The sequence below is a fragment of the Porites lutea genome, chromosome 12 (assembly GCF_958299795.1).
Source record: "Porites lutea chromosome 12, jaPorLute2.1, whole genome shotgun sequence".
Lineage (NCBI taxonomy): Eukaryota > Metazoa > Cnidaria > Anthozoa > Scleractinia > Poritidae > Porites > Porites lutea.
The window spans coordinates 16,667,803-16,690,207 of NC_133212.1; the positions used below are offsets into that span (position 1 = coordinate 16,667,803).

Here is a 22,405-nt window from a genome sequence, read left to right on the forward strand (position 1 = left end):
CACCCTGGGAGCAATTTTGAAGCAAAACTGACATTCCAGCACCAACGATATCAGATAGGTTCACATGCAGTATTTAGTCATGAATAATATTTAATGCAGTGAACAATTTACTTTTGATTAATAATAAGGGGGGAGAGGAGAGCTATTTATAGTGGGAGAGTTAGTTGAAATGCCGGGGGGGGGGGGGGGGGAGAGGGGCAGGAGGTAGACAGAGGATTTACAGTAAGAAAAGCTAATTTTCATTTTCTTGATGTTTTATGTTCTGCTGGCCTCTGCTCTGCTCCTGCTCTGTTGTGTTCTGCTCTGTAAGAGAAAAAAGAAATACATGTAGTTGCTTGTTGTGTTATGTTCTTTGCTATATTACAACTACAACTTTTTTTTCTGAACTATTCATGTAGCTCAACCAATCCCCCTCCCCCTCTTGTACACTTCTTATTCACTTTCTGAGGAGAGTGACTTCTATACTTTTTGTGGGTCAATACTACCCCTATTTTCAACTTTTTCAACAATAATTTTACAATTGTATTGAATGAATGTGTTCCCTGTGTAAAATAATTTTACAATTAATTTTATTGATGACTTGAGTATTTTTTTTCATGGCTATTGAAGCATCAAGTGTTCATGTCTTGAGGGACAAGTTTGAAGGCCATCATTTCTGAATTATATTTGACTGCCTTCTTTTCTTCTTCTTCTTCTTTTTTTTTAACTTCCACCTATGTTGTTATTTCACTTCTTGGAAGTTCCCTACGCTTGCTATATGTCTAATTATCTATAATACACTGTAAAGTGAAACCTGACTTTTCAACGCACCTTTAGACATTACTTTGAAAATTCAACTCCTTGAATGCCTCCCGCACACACCTGAAATGAAGAAAAAAAAAAGGTGGAAGTATGTCTTTCTAGAAAGACATACTCCCACCACCACAACAAGTGCTCATGGAAAGAATCCTATGCGAGGTTTTTTATTTCCTTAAATTTGCTTTCCTGTGTGAAACTTTCTTTTTTATTATTCCCATTTCAATTTATTCCTCCTATAATCTCTCTTGGCAAATGGTGCAGTTTTAGATCAATAGTAATAAACAGGTTGTCAAAAGATGAAGATTCATAAAAGTCAATGAGCCATTTAATTTCGTTTGATAGTTCGTTTGGAACTGAATTTGAACAGTCTACTCATGCACATTAAATTTCTTTATCATTATGTTACGTGTATATTAAAAATTCAGGTTACTTGATTTTCTTTGGACTTTTTCTTATATTGTCTATTTAAATGACTTTGTAGATGAAAGAAAGGATGATGATGCAATGGGAGCTGTAGGTATGATGGAATTAAGTTAATTCAATTTTCTGTATACCTTTAGCTGTCATTCCCACAGTACAACAAAACAAGTCAAACCATTTTCCTCACCATGACATCGTTTTTTAAAAATGCCAACGTTACCTAGTAAAGAAACTGAATATGTAGTTTTTGGTGATAGTATTTTTTTTTTTTTGGTATTAAACATTAAGGTCTACCTGAGGCAAAGAGACGAAAAGGGGAAACTGGTGTCACAGAAAAAGGTACAGTAAATGTTACTGGGAATTTGTTGCTAGATTTTTTTTTCTTTCTCTTCCGTACAAAAAAAATGGCACATTCGTTAGAATATTGTTTTTGTTTACGTTGTAGCTGGTTGTTGATGATCACAGTATAAATGCTTAGGACATGAAATGAGCGATTTATCAAAAAAAAAAAGAAATCAGTTTCTGTACTTCGTGCCTAGGGTTTCCTTCTTTCACTCTTAAGTATTCCAATGTGATGCACACCTACCTTACGCAGTCTCGAAAATCAATATTTACTGGTACTTTAGATTATTAAATTACAGTAATTTTTTATAGCGGTAGTGACCTATAACAGAAAGCTGGTTGGAGAGTTGGAAACAACCCGTGCCTTGGCGGTTAAATATGGCGATGTAAGATTAAATTTTTTATTTTTCATAGGGGAAAACAACGAAAAAACCAAGAAGAAGCGTAAAAGGAGGAAGAAGTCAAAGAATGAAGTGGGCACAGAATGATGCTTGGCAGTTTTTAATTTCCGATTTCTTAAGTGTTTAATTTTTAATAGGAAGAGGACAGAGTGGAGTCCAATTTGGTCTGTTATTGTACATTCAACTCACTATCTCATTTGTGATTGGCCGAAAGCGTGCAGTGAGATTTCGAAAGCAGCGCTTGGGACGTCATCTACACACGACGTCACGGGTAATCATGTCATGTATGACTACGGTGTATGATTTTTACCTCGACCTTGATTATCACAAAAACCTCATCCAATAATTGTTTAGTATGATTACAGACCGAATTAGACTACATGAAGTTCTCCTACCGATTAATCTTAACTTTAACAAAATTTGTGATAATATAAGGCTCTATTTTTAAACCAAAACACAAGAAATTCCAAGCAGTGAAAAAAAGGCCATTTAAGTGCGCGCGTACTGTCCTGTTAGTGCTGAAAGCATGGCAGTTGATTGCCAATCAGATTAAATTACCAATCAGATGGAATAGACAAATGAACAAAATGTGCGCTTAAATGATCTAATTAGTTTACGCAAGGAAACAGTTCCATTTTTTCCACTTTGCAATGAGTCAACAGCTTTGACCGTCGTTGTTTTTCGTTTGGATGACGACTGATTCCTAGATGGTGTTATACACTATTTGTCGAGTTGCTAAGCTTGTTTTCTTTTTCCCTCAAAGAACCGGGCGCGCGCGAAAATTTCCAGGCGTTCACCTTTTTCTGAGTTTGACAGTACAAGAAGGTGGGGGACCCGAGGTAGGTGGGGTAACCCGCTTGGGTGGGGTTAGAAAAAAACCCTCCTCTACATGCAATCTTACCACCCGTTTAACACGTGAACAAGAAAAATGTTGGCAAACCACGTGTTTTGGCTTTTCTGCTCTCACTTGCTGCTCTTGCTGCAACTTTTAGTCCTGTTGCTTTCTATTGTTAATCAAATTAAAATGAGAGATTATATGGGCAGGCGGGTTACCTCACCTTCCTGGGATCCCCCCACCTTCATGAAAAAAGGCCCTAAGAGTTCAAATTTGACATTTTGTCACTTGCCTTTCATGATTACAACAGTATAATGCGTTTCTGATTTGAAGTGGGAATTTTGCAAAGTTTACATCATAGTTTTCGCATGCACAACTAATGCCATCTGTATGATCATCGTCAAATAAATTAGAAAATGTATTAATTTAAATACATAATCATTATCATGGCGAAAGAGCTTTCCCCATTAGGTTCTTGGCTAATTTTAACTTGCCAATGAACTTACTTAAAAATTAGGGTTACATTTTTTTTTAATTTAAGGCAAGCTTAGTTTTTTTCTTTTTACAGGTATAGTACAAACAACATACAGATCGAAACATACAAACACTACCAAATTTACAACAACTACCTTAATTACAAAAAACAAAAAAAGAAAATAGAATAAATAAATAAAAAGCTACGCTGCACTACACTACAAGGCTTACATAACTTATTCGACTTGAACTTAAAATACAGAGTAATACAGGGAGTATTAGAAAAACGAAGTTTGGATAACAGCTACTGTTGTATTAATGGGAGTAACGGCTTCCATTTTTTATCATGGAAATGGATTTTGTTGTTTCTTTTCGCGATAAAACGTTCGGTTTGAAACGTTTTTTTAAATTTATCGACTAACAGACTTACACATAAACAGCCCTTATTTAACTTACAGCGGTAAATAAAATATTTGCTTTCAAGAAGGATGTAATTGACTAGAATGCTTATATTATCTGTATCTAAGATCCCAAAAAGGACATTCATGATATCAAACCTAATAGTTATATTAAAAGAATCAAGTACAGACTTTAAATCATTCCAAAACATGCTTACTTTTGTACAATGGAAAAAGAGATGTTCTATGGTCTCCAACTCCTTTTCACAAAAATCGCACAAGGGAGAATCTACTTTTTTGAACTTAAACAGCATCTCGTTCGTGTATAAGATCCTGTTTAATATCTTATATTGGAATTCTCTTAATTTAGTATCCAATGTTGTTTTGAAGGGCAGTAGATATATCTTTTCCCAGTCCAACTGAAATGTGTGTGTGCTGAAAGCTTCGTTATATTTCTTTTGCGCTGTTGGTATACTGGATATCTTAGAAACAAAACTGTCATATAATGACTTTGATTTAAGATTTTGGAAATTGACTTTTTTCCCTTCAATACGTAACTTGAAATCAGTTTGGATTAGATCATGAGTTTTTGAAGAGATAGAGTTTTTATTTGTTTTTAATATTTTGCGCCATTCTTCAGGAAAAGCATTGAAGAGACTGAAAAGTAGAAAATGTTCAACTGGTGAGAGAGTTGAATATAATGGTTCCTTGTTCGACTTGAAACCTCCCCACGTGTCGTAGAGGTCTCCAATTTTTACAATTCCAAGATCAATAAGCCTACTGTTATAGACTGACTTTGATTCAATGCAAATGAACTGGTTGTTCCATATGACCTGATTTGCTATTTCAGAGGATGACTAGTTCTGAGCTGTTTACTTCCATATTTCCTAGTAGAAGAATTTCCGTTTTGTCGTGATTGACCTTCAATCCGGAGTATGTACTAAACAGATCGATAGTATCAAAAAGGGTGCGATGCGAAAATTTGTCCCTAACAAATGATGTCATATCATCAGCGAATGTAACTAATTTGATTACGGAACCACCCACCTCAATACCCTTAATTTGATCGTTATTACGTATGGATAATGCCAATAATTCAAGTACTATTATGAAAAGAGATGGCGAGAGTGGGTCGCCCTGGCGAACACCCCTTTAACATTGAAAGAGGGGGTGGAAAAACCATTATTGAAAACACAACTTGATATATTATTATAAAACGTCTTGATCCACCCCAAGAAGGATTCTCCAAAGCCAAAGAACTCTAGCGATTTGTGGAGGAAGTTCCAATTTAGAGAATCGAAGGCTTTCTCAAAATCAATTGCGGTCATTATACCTTGGTAGTCTCGCATTTTAGTAAATTCCAACACATCGGTTATCGTACGAGTTGCATCAAAAATTGTTCGTCCTTTTACAAAGGCATTCTGGTCATAATGGATAATATGTGGTAGAACATTTTCTAGCCTTTTAGCGATAGCTTTTGAGCCAATTTTAACATCAACATTTACGAGAGAAATCGGTCTCCAGTTTTTTATCCATCTCCTATCTTTGTCCTTTTTCTCAATTAAAGTTATTACGGCTTGCTTTTGCGAATGTGATAATTCACCATGAAAATACGCATAATTTAATGAGTCCACTAGAAATATTCCGATTTCTGACCAGAAGAACTTGTAAAATTCTATAGTGAGCCCATCGTTACCAGGAGTTTTATCGTTACTAAAGGTAGACAGAACCTTGAAACATTCGGAATATGTTAATTGACCCTCGCACGTTTCCCGCATTGAGTCGGTTAACTTAGGAGATGAGAGGGTATCTTCCAGAAAAGGACAAATCGAATAGTCAGTTTGTATTCCCGACTTTTCGTCATAAAGCTCAGAATAAAAACTGTGAATTTCGGTCATAATAGTGTCCGGAAGAGTAGTCTCTTCTCCATTTGCTCGAATAAGTTTCCGTATGCAGCTTTTTTTCTTATTTCTGTTTTCCAGATTTAGAAAATACTTGTTGTTTCTTTCCCCTTGTTCAAACCATGTAGCGCGGGAACGAATGATTGAGCCTCTTACAATGTAATCATACTCTTGTTCGTATTCTGTTTTGACCGATTCGAGGTTGGCAAGGTTTTCTTGCGTCGGTGATTCTGCTATTTTTTCCTCACATATTTTAAGCCTGTTTTCAATTGTTTGAATTCTATTTCTCCTTTCTTTAGCTTTCAGTTTGCTATACGATATACTTTCCCCGCGAATTTTGTATTTCATCCAGTCCCATTTAATTCTCGAATCATCGCAAAAATTAATTTCGTCTATCCACTTAGGAAAGTTCTCGCGTAAACGCTCAACGAAAAAAGCGTCATCCAAGAGACTGTTATTGAACTTCCAAAAAGATGGGCCACGCTGCTGATCATTTAGACTGTCAATTTCTAAAGTTATTGCATGGTGATCCGTTCTTATAGCTGTCACTATGTCGACTTTAGCTACGTCATCTTGTAATAGGTCACTAATGAGCCAATAATCAAGGCGTCTTTGAATAATTGGGCTTTTTTGTCTCCAAGAAAATTTCTTGCTATTAGGATTACGGATTCTCCAGATGTCAACTAAATCATAATTCAGCATAATGTCCTCCACACACTTAACTGAGTCTTTTAACACAGGGTTTCCACCCGAACAATCTAGGTCTGGGTCCATAGTTACGTTCCAATCCCCTCCTAATATAATTTTGTAGTCAAAATGATTGTATCCCTCATCATAGATAAGCTCAGACACTGTTTGGAAGAACAACGATTGCTTAGTGGTGGTATTGGGAGCGTAAATATTTATCAGAAGGAATGGAACATCTTGAATAGTTGTCTCTAAAATGAGGTACCTCCCATCCTCATCCGATCGAATTGATTTCAATTTGAAGTCAAAGGATTTACGTATAAGGATTGCGACCCCACGACTATGGTTAGAGCCATGAGCAAAGTAAATGTCCCCGGACCACTGCTTTTTCCATTGATTTTCAATCTCTTCAGTGCTGTAAGTTTCCTGCAGAAAGCAGATGTCTGAATTTTGCTTGTATAGCCAGTTGAAAATGGACTTACGTTTTTCAAAAGAACGGATACCCCGAACGTTCAGCGAAAGAGTTTTAAACTTTAAGTTGTTGAAATCCATTGAAATTTGCATACGTGTAGTGAAAAAAAGACAACAACAGTAGCTGTTATTCCCAGAAGGGTCACTGTTACTCGAACAATTAACGCATTCCTGATTTTGTCAAGTGCAAACTGAATAAATATAGAATAACATACATAACAAAACAAAAGAAACGAGATGAAAAACGTAGCCAGTGTAAAGAATTAAACTGTTGAAGCTACGCCTGGACGAGATCAAGTGTTATACTTTTGTTTAAATCGAACTTCAGAAGAGAACTAAGGAATATGCTAATCGATAGCTCCCAGTAGAAACGAAAAAAATAAGAAGTGAACTACTTCCTGCGAATTCTAAAAATAAATAACCTGGAACCTATTTATTTATGATTTTACCTCCACACCGTCAATAAAGAGTTTATAGGGTTCCGTTCTACTGAAGGCTGCCCGTTTTCCATCTTTTCTTGCTTGTACCATCTTCGGAATAAGCCTCTTCCTCATATCAATCACCTGCTTAGGTAGATCTGGGCCAATACCGAAATTCGACTGGCTATCGATGTTGCGTCGGCAAGAAAAGAGGTTTTCTCGATCTTTAAAGCGAAGACAGCGTGCTATGATGGCCCTGGGTTTTCTTGTGTTTCGGTCCTTTTTACCGACGCGGTGAACTCTTTGGAACTCAATAGACTGGGCGTTTTCCACATTTAACTCTTTCTCCAAGAAAGCTTTCAAAACGGGTTCAGTATTCTCTTCCCCTTCGATTTCTGGAATGCCGTAGAAACGAAGATTTTCGCGGCGGCTGTACACTTCATAATTTAAGAGTTGGAGACGCAAGTGATCCAACTCCTGTCGTGACTTCTCTTCGTCATCTCGGAGTTTTCTCTTACTGGTTTCCACTTCATCATTCAGGAATTTTACGCTTGTTTTAAGCGTATTTGTTTCTTCGACTGTATTTCGTACGTCTTCCTTTAAGCGGTGGAATTCGCTTTGAAGGTTTGCGACCGTTTGATTTATTCGATCCACAGAGTCCTGTAAAACATTTATTTGTGTGCCGATATTTTCCAGTTGACTTAACTTTGATAATATTAGGTCCACTTTGGAGGCGAAATCTTGTGCCATATTGAGGGCAGACAGAACTACGTCTTCAGAATCGTTCTTCGACTTTGGTGGCGATACAATGGCGGGTGGAGCGTTCGCTTGGTCTTCTTTCACACTCTCTTTCAACCGCTTCGTTTCGGGGGAAATGGTCTCGCTGGTCGGTGAATTACTCCCTCTCGTTTTCCGTTTAAACAGAGATGAAAGTGGCGATGAAAATTCCATAAAAAAATATCAGAACGCATGGAAGAGTGCGACAAAAGTTACGGAGCTAACAATCACACGTCCTTACTCAGTCATGCTCAGTCTCAGTCTAAGGCAAGCTTAGTGCTAAATAAAGGAAGAACAAATTATACCGTCTATGTGTCTATCCTGAGTTTAATTCACAAATGCGACGAGGAAAGCCCATGACCTGATAGTAGAAACTGAATAGATTGGGATTTTATATATTATAGTAAGGGTAATTTTTCAGTTTCATTTTGTTGCAAGTTTCACCGTTTGGAGAATGGAGTAAGTTGAAGATATATAATTGTATTGTATTTACAGGTTTTAAAACCACAAAATTTTATCCCACTTTTAGATCCTAATCCGCGGACAATGTCAGACCCTTATCTGACAGATATTCTCTGGTACAGAAGCAATAGATAAAAACCTTCCTGATTTCTGTCTAAATGTTTTTCACCTTTCTCCATCCGTTCCTCTACTCCACATGTTATTGCTTTGTTATTTATACCCGCTTTTTCGTGTTTTGAGCAGTTAATTTTTTATGTTTCACTCGATTTGGCTGTAAATTTGGCGACACAGCTCTTTTAAATAGTGACTCTACTCATTCTCAAGATTTTCGGGACTCCCATAACCGTTAGTACTCTCTCTCTCTCTTTATGAATAGTCTTTTGTAAGCATTAGAAGGTGGAAAAATAAATTTGAACGCAAGGAGAGAAAGCGCATGAATGTTTATGCCTGCAGTTAGTTGCATTGAACTGGTGATCTTGAAATAAAATGGAGAAAACCATCAACACCATTATCATTCAGGTTACAAAATTGGCAGGCAAGAAGGCTGACAATATAATTATACTAAATGAAATGAAATGACATGCGTCTATAATAATAAGAACAATGGATTGGCAATAAATGTCATTAATAATAGACTGAACATTTCAAATGATTGAACAAAAATAAATAAATAAACTCGTCAACAAAGTTCGCAAAACAAATGTCCCTCACAAACAACCCTGACTACTTCTGGGATTCTGGTTATGACTCAGAGTAGTCTCGTCGAATCATCTTGCCTCGTCGTGTGATCCTCGTGTAGTCGTCCTCTTCGAGTCATCCCCTCGTCGAGTCACCCTCGTCGAGTCACCCTCGTCGAGTCACCCTCGTTGAGTCGTCCTCGTCGAGCCAACGTCAAGTAATGGTGCCTCATCGAGTCATCCTCGGCGAGTCATCCTGTGTTATAGAGTAGTCATAAAGTGATATCGAGACGTCCTCGTCGAGTCTTGAGGAGCCTTCGCGTCTATTTATTTATTTTTGAGCGTCGGTAGAAAGATGACTCCGTTCCCAGAAACGGTGAGTGATCCCATTTTTTTTTGCCCTCACTGCACGACTACGACGTGAAACTTCCTAATTTCGCGTTCTTAAGGAGGAACTGGAAACACCCATGACAGCGATTTTCGTTTCGTGAATTTAGATACAGTCCTTTAGAATTCAACTCCTGAAAAAAATCGCCAGCATTTGACAAATTTTAAGAGTTTCAGTTTCAGTGCAGTTTGAAGCAGCGCGAATTCGATTCGCAGCGGTTGCGGTCACGTGACTCCTCTTCTTTCGGATCCTGGGAACGAGGTTGGAAATGCTAAGGGACTGGAAATTAGTGTCCATATCCAAAATGGCGAACCGCACTGTTTCGGACGCTAAAACGGTGAAAGGAACAAATCCCCAATATCTTGTCGAAAAAATCATCCGTTCGCGTATTTATGAGAGTAAATATTGGAAGGAACAATGCTTTGCCCTTTCAGGTAAGCCGTTTGAGTGTTTCAAATTTGTTTTCTTTGTTTTACCCAACAATGTTGTGCTTTTTGCACAGTTCTGTAAACGTAACAGTTTGCAAGATTTTTTCAGGTTGAGCATTTTGATACCCTCAAAAAACGTTTAGCAGGTGCTGTTTTCATTTAAGATGAAGAGAACAAACGAGACGAAAGCTTTCTTGACGACTTAAAAATGCCTTAACCAGAGCAAATCTTAGAAACGTTTCTCAGTGTTATGTATCGGTCAAATCGAAGCTCCAACATCCCCCCTTCCCCCGGGCATACCCCGGGCATTTGACACCTTTGCCGTCCCGGGAAGGAGGGAACTTGATTATCAGAGACTTCCAGGGGGTGGGGAATTGGATCCCCGTGCGTTAGGGGTGGGGAATATGAATTGCACCCTCGATTTCATGTGAAATCTTTGGCGTGGTGAGCTATCAAGGGGGGCGCGGTGTTGGAGGGTTTTCGTCAGGGCGGATAAAGGTAGGGCGGTGAAACGAGCGCGTCCGAGCAAAAAGGTGTGATGCAGTGGACTGGCACTATGTTTAGAAATGTTGCTTGTTTTCGACTTCGGTCGGAGCTTGCGATGTGGTTTGTACATAAGACACTGCCGCTGTCACTGAATTATGGCGCCTTGATAATTTGTTTTCTTGCACTTCTTCCTCGTTCCTTTGAGCTGGTACGCTGTCTCCGAGAGGCAAATATTGCTATTTTTTGCGGGAGGTTTAGTTGGAGTAGACAAACATTTCTTTCAAAGGGTTTCTTTTATTACTTCCATGACTCTACCACTGAATTATATTTTCGTTCTGCTACTCGCCAATGTCGATGTTATTCCAAAACAAAAACAACTAAGTACTGTCTAAAGCACGAAGGAAAATCTCATCCATGTCATCCATGGCAAAACTAAAAGACAGCAGATCGTGTTTCATAACTAGATGACGTATATTTTATAAATGCGTGCAGCTCGTGCAAGGTGAAATTATGCTAATTTCAATCACCATCATCCTTCTTTTTAATTTTGAAAAAACATCTCATACGTCTTTCTGTTTCTTCGAAACTTCAAAATTAGTTTCCCCTCAGTTTTTACTGTTTACCTAGTTTTGTTTTAGAGAGAAAAACGGAGAAAAAACCTTACAACTAACCTCAATAAATTTTGTTTACATGCGGTTACCGGATTTGCAACGCATTGCGCGAATCGCCATGTCGCGTTGCAAACGAGAAGCAAAGTTTGAAGAAGTACAACGCCACTATATCAATATATATCAATCTAATTTTTTGTTATGTTATATAAAATTTATCCCCCTTTAACATATGTAAAAATTGAGGTTAAGAAGTGTTAAGCTTTTGCAAACGAAACGGTGAAAGACGATTAGGTGATATTTAGTGGAAGGAGGAGGTATTCAACACTTTCAAATTAAACTCAAATTTTGGCATTATACGACCAACAAGTTTGACCTATAGACGTACAGACACAAACATATGAAACTGTTTATTGATATTGTTATGAAACGAATTCATCTATTTAACATTGTAGCCTGAAATTACAGAAAGAAAATAGGATTTCCGGTTTGCAAAAAGGAAAATTTTGCCGGCCTTCAAGCGCACCGGAAGCGCGGAAAGAGCGCTCGTGCCAGTCCTACTCCGCATCACACATTCAATGAAGAGCGGAGCGCTCGTTTCACCGCCCAACCTTTATCCGCCCTGGTTTTCGTGGAAAAGAATGTGCTTTTGTGGCCAATTGGTTACAAGGCAAGGGCTTAAACAAGCTTTGTGCCGTATTTGAAGGTACTTAAATTTTAATATTTTTAATATTGGATTCAGGCTTTGAATATGAATGTATTAAGTTGTGTTTACAATGAAATACAATACCTATACTGGTGATTCAATACAACGATAAAAAGCTTAACAGAGGTCAATAGGGCTTTCTATTAAATTGACGTCACAAATTCCTGGTCCCTGCTGTGACTCAGACATTAAACCTGACCAGTGTAAGAGTTTAGTATGGGAAAGACTGTATGATTGCGAGATGCGGTTCGCTAGTCCAATCCACAAAAGTGACCCTTGCTCGCCAACAAGTCCTCAGTAGCTCAGAGGTTAGAGCATCTGATCTAGAACACGGAGGGTTGTGGGTTCGAATCCCATCTGGGGTTTCGGATTATTTCTGTGTCCTCTTATGGTTGATTCTTTACATCTCCCTTTATTTCCTTTATAAAGTCACGTTTGGCAACAAATTTTTGTCGTCTTTGTGGATGTTTATCGTCAAAGGAAACAAAATCTAGCCTGAATTTCATCCGATTACTTCGAGTCGTTATTACTCCCCCAGTAACGTCTGAATCGACCGGCCGTTAATGCCATCCACTGACGTCACTACTCCTTGACCTTTGCTTTAATTCATGCAAAAAGTAAAACACGATTTTCAAGTGGCAAACCAAGAAATATCGTTTGGAAATGTCTGCATGATACAGAATCGCTTTATTTTTTTCGATCGTAATTCATGTTTAACATTCAAACTATCAACTGTATGCAGTACAACTCTGAACCGGTTGTACTGAAATCTATAATCACACTCGGTTGCGATCATGCAATGAAATAAACACACACATGAAACACTTAGTTCAAAAACACAAGATTTGCTTTAATTGAAAAGAAGCTATTTGGTCCTTAATGAATAAAAAAAGCAAGTAAACCAGAAAGAAAAGCTAACGGAATCATTACACTTGATGGTGAAAATAGCAAGAAGGTCGAACTATAACTCTACATTGATCTCAGAAAACTTCGCATAAACAAAATCACCGGTCGCCAAAACCACAAAGCGGCTCTAAATGGAAAACCTACTGACTGTCCGCAATGATTCTTCATTCGCAGAAATTACATACAGTGTGCACATTGTGTAGGTCACATTTGATTTCAAGTAAATTTTGATTTAACCTGGGATGATTATCTATGACTGTCTTTGTCTCCTAGTCCCAGAGAACAAAAGAAATTGAAAATCAACTGACAGTGTAGGTTACAAAAACTTTAGCATGAAATCCAAATTAATTTGACCTGTAACATCTGTAGAAATGTATATTAAAATTATTATTCAGCATAACGTGTACATGTATGTCAAGATTAAACATTCTGAAAAGCATTTGCATCCTGAAGTTTAGCCTGAGAAAACAGCTGACATTTTTGCAATGCCACCACTGGTCTCCCAAGATGTCTGAGAAACGAGAACAGAAACTCGATGCTGATGACGTGTCATGACCAAGATCTGGGTAGTGTTTCAGAGTGGTTGAAATTTTGCTTCAACCAATAAGAAGCACTACCCAGATCTGTGTAGTGACACATCAACAGTATGGAATATCTGTATGGAATATCTTGTTACTTTTCAAGGAAACCAGTGGTTTTTTTAGGAAATGTTGGCTGTTTTCTCAGGCTACATGAAGTTTGAACGTGTGGTTATTCTATCATATTCAATTCTGGACACGGTGCCAATATTATGTTGTTGTCTTTTGGGCTGTGTGCGAAGACCTAATCAAATTATTAGAATGTGCAGGCAGTGTTTTCTACCAAAGCGGTTTGTGAAGCTGGTTGTAAGCAAGTTGGCCAAAAATTACAAAAACTGATTGTTTACAGAAAGAGTGTTGCATACATGTACATTGTGTACCTAAGTTTTCCTTTTCCTTGCATAGTGCTCTGTGGAAATATTACTACGTGCAATGCTCTTCTTCACACTGATTTAATTTATCTCTGGCCATCCTGCATGTGCAATGTACATGTACCAGTACATAGTGTTAGGGTGCTGATTTTTCTGTTCTTTTTTTTAACACTTAGCTGAGTTATTGGTAGACAAAGCCATGGAGATAGACCATGTTGGAGGCACATTTGGAGGAAACATTAAGCCAACACCTTTCCTTTGCCTGGTGTTGAAAATGTTACAAATTCAGCCTGAAAAGGAAATTGTTGTAGAGTTTATCAAGAATGAGGACTACAAGTAAGCCAGACAACAATATTATTACTTGACTGTATACCCATTGAGGTGTAGTGAAACACATGTGGATGGTGCAGTCTCTCCTTTCATTCATGTTTTAAATACTGCCATTAAATTTTGAAACATTGATCATTAAAAAGTTAACATAAATTAAAACTTCAAAAAATTAATGCTGTATGAGGTGTCAAACTGAGCTAAATTCTTCTTATTGTTAGGAAACAGTATTCTAAAAGTCATTTCTTATTTCTAATGATTGAATTAAGCAATAGAAAACGTTTTCTGTGTTTGCATAGCCTGATATAAACACGAGGGGAGTTGGGAGAATTCGAAACAGTTATACAAACCCGAGACGAAGTCGAGGGTTTTGCATAACTGTCGAGAATTCTCCCAACGCCTTGAGTGTTTATATCAGGCTATGCAAACTCAGGAAAAAAGTTTTCTATTGGTTTTATAAAATAACTTTCCCAAGAAAAAACGCAAAACTCTTTGTATGGCTCTGATTAAGAGAGAAATTCTTACCAGTTGCAAAGTCTTGTCCCCGATGTCTTGCACGCGTAATCAGTTCTTGTTTTACAAAAAGATGCTTTCCAAAATACGGATTTTCTCACTTAAAATGTCAGCTTAAGCGAAGAAAAAATGACACACCTTCTTTGTAACGATTTCCCAAGTTTCAGCCGGCGAAGGAATGGGTAACTAAAGTAAAATTGTGGAGTTTTGAACTTGAAAACTTTTTCAAATTCGTGCTTACGTGATTAGCGCACGAAAAGCAAAACATCTTGATGCCACAACCATGTTTACATACTCTCATGCAAACACTCCTCTCAGCCAATCAGAGCGTGCATACTATCTTATTTATTTTATAAAATTTGATATAAAATTTACTTAGTGGTGCCTTGAATATTCTTTGCTTAAGTTTGATACTGTGTAACTCTTTAGATATGTGCGAGCTTTGGGAGCCATGTACATGAGACTTGTCGGGACATCACTTGACTGTTATAACTATCTGGAGCCACTCTACAATGACTATAGGAAAATCAGAAGAAAGGACAAAATGGGAAGTAAGTAACAGAATGATACTGTATATTGTATAAACATGCCATAAACAGTTTTATCATCATTTTTATTGCAGTAGAGGTTACTACATGACTGTATTACAACCTGATGATGTAAATTAGTAGCAAAATAATAAATTTACTGAATAGTGTCACAGTTATAAAACTTGGTTAATCTTTTGGAGTTACATGTTACTACTACAGTGTATGTGTTATATTGTACAGATCAAATTTGATTTCAGGTTAATTTTTTTTTACCTACACCTGTAGCAGGGTACAAAGAAAGTCAGTTTTACAGCTTGCCATTTGGTTCGTTTATTGTACATGTACTATTTGCCATAAATTGTACTAATACATTTACTGTGAAAATCACAGCTGAATAGTGGCCTTCATTTGGCCCGTTATTTTGAAATCCTAGAAAGGATACCATAGTAACATTAATACAAAGTAATATTACTGCGAATTTTTTAAAACTCATTTTGGATAAGCCTGATTTTGAGTAAACAATGAAGTTATGTGAAACTAGAACTCAGATTCTCCATCATGGATGTTACAAGAAAACGCAAATTTCTGTGCAACCCTCTTTGCGAGGTCCCAAGTTAGCAGGGCTTGTTTTATGGCACATTTCCTCCCGAAATGACGCCTGACGAACGTGTGTAGAGCTTCTGATTTGATCGGTTAAAGCAAATGTGGCACAACCAGAGGGACTTCTTACAGCTGGGTAGTGACATTATCATCAGTTTGGAATTTCTATGTTTGTTCCTCATACGTCGTTTAGTGAAGAAGCCAGTGGAAATGTCACAAAATATTGGCTGTTTACTCAGGCTACAGAAGATCCCTTTTGTTTTTCCTTTCACATCTAAATTCGGAAATCCCTGTGAGGTTTAAATAACAGTAGTCCTACAGGAAAGCAAAGAAAAAAAGGAAAACGCTAAAGGATTCTGGTAGTAGAAGTAAAAAGGCGTCATCATGCCAATTCCCTGTTGTTATTAAACTTCTGCATTTTCAATTTAAAAGAAATGGAGCTATCGCACATGGATGAGTTTATTGATGAGCTGCTCAGGGAAGAGAGAGCCTGTGATGTGATTTTGCCACGCATTCAGGTAACGGTGTTTAGTTGTTCAGATACTGGACGCACCCATCCATAGTAGAAATGCACATACCTTAAGATAAAGTCATCATCTGCATTCAAAATGATTCATTGGGTGCTGTTTTAGCCACATGTTTACATTGTACATTGTGTAATGAGTTTCACAATCATGCACTTTATCATAGGGTACAAATCTGCATTTAAGTAGACCATTGTGAAAAATGTTAAATATTCCATTTTTATGCATTACGCACATACAAGTTAATTTTTTTCAAGAGGACATGTGAGGAATGGTGTTGCAGTAAACGATTTGGACCATAGTTCTGTAGGTGTAGATTCAAGCATTAAAGCCATCATGCTCTTTTGCTCAAACAAACAACACTTTGCTCCACTCCACCCCTCTCCACCTACATTTAGGTTAATACAGTGTAAATGGGTACCGGAATGGACAAGCATCAAGTCCAGGGAGAGTGACAATTCCAATAGGTGCTTCTTGCTGCTTAACCCGTTAAGCCCCAGTATCCACATACAAATTCTCCAAAGTGATCTCCATACATTTCCTTTAACAATGAGTTGAGAGAATTTGATAAAAGATCAAGGCGTTTTTACTTGGGTGATCATTTTAATAATTCTCATAACTTATCTGTTGACAATGTATGGATATTGTTAGGAGAAAATTGATCTTGGTCACTATTGGGACTTAAAGGGTTAAACCAGGGCAATCCTTCCTATTACACTGTACATGTACAGCTATTTCGAGAAAGGTTGTCGGAGAAAAATGTGCACGCGACAATCCCGAAAGGTAATATGGGATATGATCAACACACTGTTCGTGACACTGTAGCTGTCGAACTTCGTTTTGTTGCTTTCCTTTAGCACTTTCAAACATAAGTCCATGGCCTCTAGTGCCATTTTTCCAAATTTCTTTGAAGAAGAGTGAACTCAAAACAACCCACAATACCTTTCGGGATTGTCGCGTGCACTTTTTCCGACAACCTTTCTCGAAACAGCTGTATATGTGCCTCACTGGTCCAAAGGGTACCTTTCCTAACTTTCTTTCTAAAAGTGTGTCACTCTGCAGTTAGTATAGAAAGAGTGTGCAATTACTAGCTGATTCAGAACCATTCGTGAATTGTGTGGTGGTTGACAAAAAACATAAATTGACCCTCAATCTCTCAAACAATGTTTGGTCAGATTTATAAAACAAAACGGGTTTAGGAAGACGAAGGAATAAAGACATTTTTTACCCTCTGGTATGATTGCAAACGTTAGCTGTTATTGCCTGACATTTGTGAGCCTACACTGTAGCTTTTCATTGTAATTGGAGGTTTCCAAACAATACATTTGTATTTTCTTTGTTTATGAAATGCCTCTATAATAAGTTGAAAATCAAAAATAAAAGGTCATTCATTTGATAAATACCTAAAATCTGAACGTGAAATAATCCTTTAATACGTTTAGCAGCCTGAACAAAATTCTACAGTTTCATAAACAACTTATCAGCTATGTATTTGCTTTTTCAGAAGCGGCAGGCACTGGAAAACAATAACCAGCTGGAACCAAGGGTAAGTAACGGTAAAATACACCTAATTGCAATGAAAAAACTGGAAATTTTCCAAGAAATAAAAGTACATGGAGGAATAAAATCAGGAACACCGGCACATCAGGCAGACCACACTCTGTAAATGTGTGACGGTTGTTGTTGTATAAATCAGAGCATCGACTTTTTGAACTCAAAATTTTTACGCGAACTGGTAATCCCAAATGATAATAATAAAACAAAGATTGACGCATTGTGGTTGTACAATAGTAATTTTGTACAATAGTAATTAAAAGACGCTATCTAACCATGCGGTCAAGTGTAGTTGTATATAGAGGTAGGTGTACATATATTTTGATAGGTAGATAACTCTGTTTTGTCTTACGTGCACATAGCGAAGCCTTCTTGACGATGATTTAGAAGACATGGAATCCGAGTCAGAGGAAGAGGAGGAGAGACAGGTACAATGGATGTTCTTTTTAGACACAGTATCCAGTGGCGGATCCAGGGGGGCCCTCCCCCTTATTTTTAGTACAAACTGAGGCCCGAAGGACCGAATTTGTTTTTTTTTAAACCGCCTACCCACCCCCCCTCCCCCGCCCCCTTTTATCTGAACGCCACTGGTATCATTACTCCATGTCAGATTTCAGTGCTAAATTACCCGCAGAAATGTTTGATTGCTTATAGCATAGAATTTCTTGTAATAAAGTATTTAAGAAAGAAACATTTGAGGAAATATACTGAAGGCCCCCTTTAAACATCCCTTTTAACTCTTACAAGGGTGTGCCTTTATTTCTACCTGTACATTCACAACATAATTTTCGCCTTTAGCTGTTCGCGCCTTGGCGTTGCAGGGAGGCGAAAGCAAGCGCGAAGCGAGCGGGGTCTGAGAGAGCTGTGCGACCAGGGAAGGCGCAGAAAAAACTAACGTTTTAAAGTATAAGAAAGGTTTACATTGACTTGTGAAGTTACACGCAAAAAAGGGCTTATTTATGAACCCCAAGCAGCTTCAAACAGCTGAGGGTTTCACTTTTGCTAAGGGGTCAAATGTACTCTCTCGCTTGATTTTCATTCAGTACTCATTAGTTAACCAGCCTTCTCCTTTTGCACTGTTCATATCGTTTTTAGTCACTCACAGTGATCTTTCCATGTTTTTTTAAGTCCCCACGTCGAAGAAGCAGAAGTCGCAGTCCTTCACCAAAGCGTGGATACCGTGGTCACGACAAAAGTCGGAGACGAAGCCGATCTCCAGCGCACCACAGGTACAGTGTACATTTAGATGACAAGGTGACTGCGATAAGTGTAGAGTAACAGTGGTGTGGGCACGCTTTACGGTTATTTCGCCCCCAAGTCAATTCGCCCCGTTTACTTATCCCCCTATTTTAGAACAAGGAATACCGTCCCCCCCCCCCCCGGGGGGTTGTACTTGGAAAATTGCCCTCAAGTACAAAGTAAAACAAAGCAAAAACGGTAAATTTACTTCCAACTATAAGGCTAGCCCAATCGATTTGGAAACGCAAATTTCCCTCCGTAGATAAGCCCCTCCGAATGTAAGCCCCTCCAAAAATAAGCCCCTCAAAAAGGGCCTTTGAAAAATATAAGCCACGGGGCTTATTTTCGGAATTTTACGGATTATATTTGAAGCTTGCTTGTCATAGTTCATGGCTTTAAGAACGCGGAATATTACATTTGAAGGGTGCTTGGTTTGCTTTACGGCTTATAGAACGAGAAACATTACATTTGAAGCGCGCTAAATGATTCGAGAATGACTTAAAGGGGAAGTGACCGGTTACCGTCGGCACTCGTAGCGCGCGAGTGGCAAAGTCTTGATGGACCTGTGTTACGAAATTTTTCAAAATACAAACTGTGGGAACTGCTTTCAAGTAGAGTGAAACAAAAAAAAAATGCACAAAACATTTACATGTAGAGAAGGTAAGAACAGTTACAAAGGAAGGCACAACTGGTGAAACCTGAAGAAGATTGAAGCGGATTGCAACTTGTTTGTTTTTTGGTTGTTTTGTTTTGCTCTTGTTGTTTTAACTTTTCAGCTCAACAGTTTTTCAAAGTTAGCATTTTTTTGTTTGTAACGTTTGATAAATTACTTTGGAGACATATTTCGAGACATATTTTTCTCAATTACATGAAGTTGTGATTTTTTTTCTAACGTAAAGCTCCGTTGGGAACAAGAACGTGTATTAGCAGTCTTAAGAAAATGAACTAGACAGCCGTGAATAAGCTTCTTTAGGCACGGGAAACGAGGGCGTGGCTAAGCGTGACGTCATTAGCCCTAAGAGTGATCAGCATCAAATTTCTCCTTGCGATATCTAGTAATATGTGCTTTGTAAAACAGTGGTCATGAGAATTGCGGACATGATCAATCAAGGTGAATTTGCTTGATATTTCATCAACTTCTCCCGACTCCTTGTGTAGGAAGTGAATAGGGGCAACAAATGAGAATTCCAATTTTGATCTTAGGGTTTAAAGGGTTAACCTTGAACTAAAGGAAGATTCCTTGGTGTAGCAGTTTCAGACTGTACAGTACGTCGTCAGACAAAAGATACGCAAAATAGCGAGCTTTTATGCTTGGTCATTCTTATCCAGACTGCAGGAAGTTAGTCTGCTACACAGCCGTTTTTAGTGTCGTCACGCAATGCTCCTCCAGTGGGGAGGAGCGTTGCGTGACGACACTAAAAACGGCTGTGTAGCAGACTAGCAGGAAGTAAGCTGAGAAAGAGTTGATACTAATGACACAAATGATTCTTAGGCTTTCCCATTATACATGTAGTCACCAACGAATCGAGTGTTCGAAGATTTACCTGAAAAGTTATCTATTCATTCATTGCTTGTTTGTTTATTTTCCCGACAGACGCAGTCGGTCCAGATCACCCCGTCGTCGTCGACGAAGGTACGTTACAGAGTTAAAGGGGCTTGGAACCCATTTGCTATTTTCTTGTGCAAATTAGGGCAGCCTGCAGTGCAGGCGTTTTCTTCGGTTTCGCTCGCGAAAGTGCCATGTTTAAACTTAAAAAGAGAGGAGGAAATAACCAAAGATGCAGCTACAGCAATACGAACATCAACAAACAGGTTTCGCCCGCCCAAAATACGCCTGCACTTCGGGCTTAAATTAGAGCTTTTTTATACCTCAGCAGGGTTGACAAATTGAAACAGGAAAGCAAAAACGACACGAATTATCTTGGTAGTTGTAGCCAGATGCCGTCAATGTGAAGATGGCCTATTTGTTGTATGGAAATAGTAGGTAAATTTGCATAAGCGGGTGGGGCGGGAGGGGCTGGGGTGCGGCAGGGAGAGAAAGTAAGGGAAGATAGGACTGTATAAGACTCCAAATAAAGCATTGTCTTGTCTTGTCTTGTCACTTCTACTTCTACCGCCATACTTATTGATTAGTTAAGAAAGAAATTCAGGAAAACGAGAGATCGCTCAGTTAAGACATAATGAAGTAACCATTTGTATCCGATAATTGACTTATAAATTGATTATTTGCTTCTTTTATCATTTTAGTGCTTCTCCCAAAAGGCGTGGACACAGAAGCCGAAGTCGTTCGCCGCATCGTCGCCATTCCAGGTCGCGCTCTCGGTCGCGTTCGCCCCATCGTCGGCGTCACCGTTCAAAGTCGAAGTCACGATCAAGGTCTCCGGAAAAGTCGTCAAAGAAATCGAAGAAGTCCGAGAAATCCGACAAGAAACGAGAGAAGGAAAGCGAGAACAGTGGGATGAGTAAAGAAGAGTTAGAGATAAAAGAAGCAAATGAACTCAGGGCTAAGCTTGGCCTCAAGCCCTTAAAACCTTGAAAGACTTCACGTAAACGTTGAAGTTTTCTGTATTTATCCGTTGAGTTACTAAGCAGTTCTTACCGAACTGTCTTAACCAATCTTGCTGAACTTTTCACCTTCAATCCTCGCTGGTTTCTGACGAGAATTGAAGAGTTCTTTACACGGAAGTGCGACGTGCTCTGACAAAGAAAATCCATGACTGATTCATACTCCTTAGGGCTATTGAGATTAGGATTAGCCATAACCAGTTGCGAGACCGTTTGTTGCATATCAAACAAAAGAGAATCCTTGAATTGTTGACAAATATTTCTTTAATCAGTCATTATTTTAACAATATCAGAAACGCTGGATTGTTCTTGTATTTTATTGTTTTTGTCAGCGTAGCACAGAAAGGTGTTTTACTAACGTTTTTTATGACCTAATACAGAAACTTACGGATGAAAGTTTACAAAGATGCGCAGCTTACCCCTGATTCTATATAAAGTTCCACGTGCTGTGCTAAGAGATGTTTGATTAAGTTTACTTGTCTTACGTTTGTATCCATTGTCGTTTATTTGCTCGTCAAAACCATAACCTGCGAGCAAGCGCACCATTTCGAGTGGCGAGCAAAGCTGGCCGTGAGAGAACGCGTGAGTGAACGCGTGAATCAGGGGCAGGAAAGAAGATACACCCTCCCCCCCACCCCCCTCCTATCACTGGCGGCTTATTTCGCTTTCCACTTTCGTGTGAATGAATCAAAATTAATATTAATAAAACCACAATTTTAGCGAATTTTACTTGGCTCCTTTCTCACAGGCCTACAATAAAAGAAATATTTCATCTGAAAAAAACCTTCTTTTCTGTGGTTGGAGTATACGTATACGGTTTAGAGCTATTCTTTGTCGAGTCGTTTTTGATTAAAAAAGAAAGTCAAAGAGTATGTTCAAACAAATCGTTTATTATTACATGATGCCTCTTCTTCTTCCTGTATTCTTCTTCGCCTTTTTCTATTACTTAAAGAATCTACTTTACCTAGAATTTAGTGGGGATCTTTTAAATAGCTCAGCCGAGCCTGCTGGTCTCCCGCC

At 38.4% G+C, this 22,405-nt stretch overlaps 1 protein-coding gene across 1 annotated transcript; it reads left to right on the top strand.

Moving 5' to 3' along the window:
• The first annotated feature begins 9,750 nt into the window (after positions 1–9,750).
• On the top strand, positions 9,751–21,688 carry LOC140921609 (pre-mRNA-splicing factor 38A-like). The gene is made up of 9 exons (XM_073371614.1): positions 9,751–9,884; positions 13,710–13,869; positions 14,803–14,924; positions 15,936–16,021; positions 17,532–17,573; positions 17,944–18,009; positions 18,710–18,810; positions 20,415–20,453; positions 21,068–21,688. The coding sequence occupies exons 1-9, from the start codon at positions 9,755–9,757 to the stop codon at positions 21,354–21,356; spliced, it is 1,035 nt and encodes a 344-aa protein (XP_073227715.1). The 5' UTR covers positions 9,751–9,754; the 3' UTR covers positions 21,357–21,688.
• The last annotated feature ends 717 nt before the right edge of the window (positions 21,689–22,405 follow it).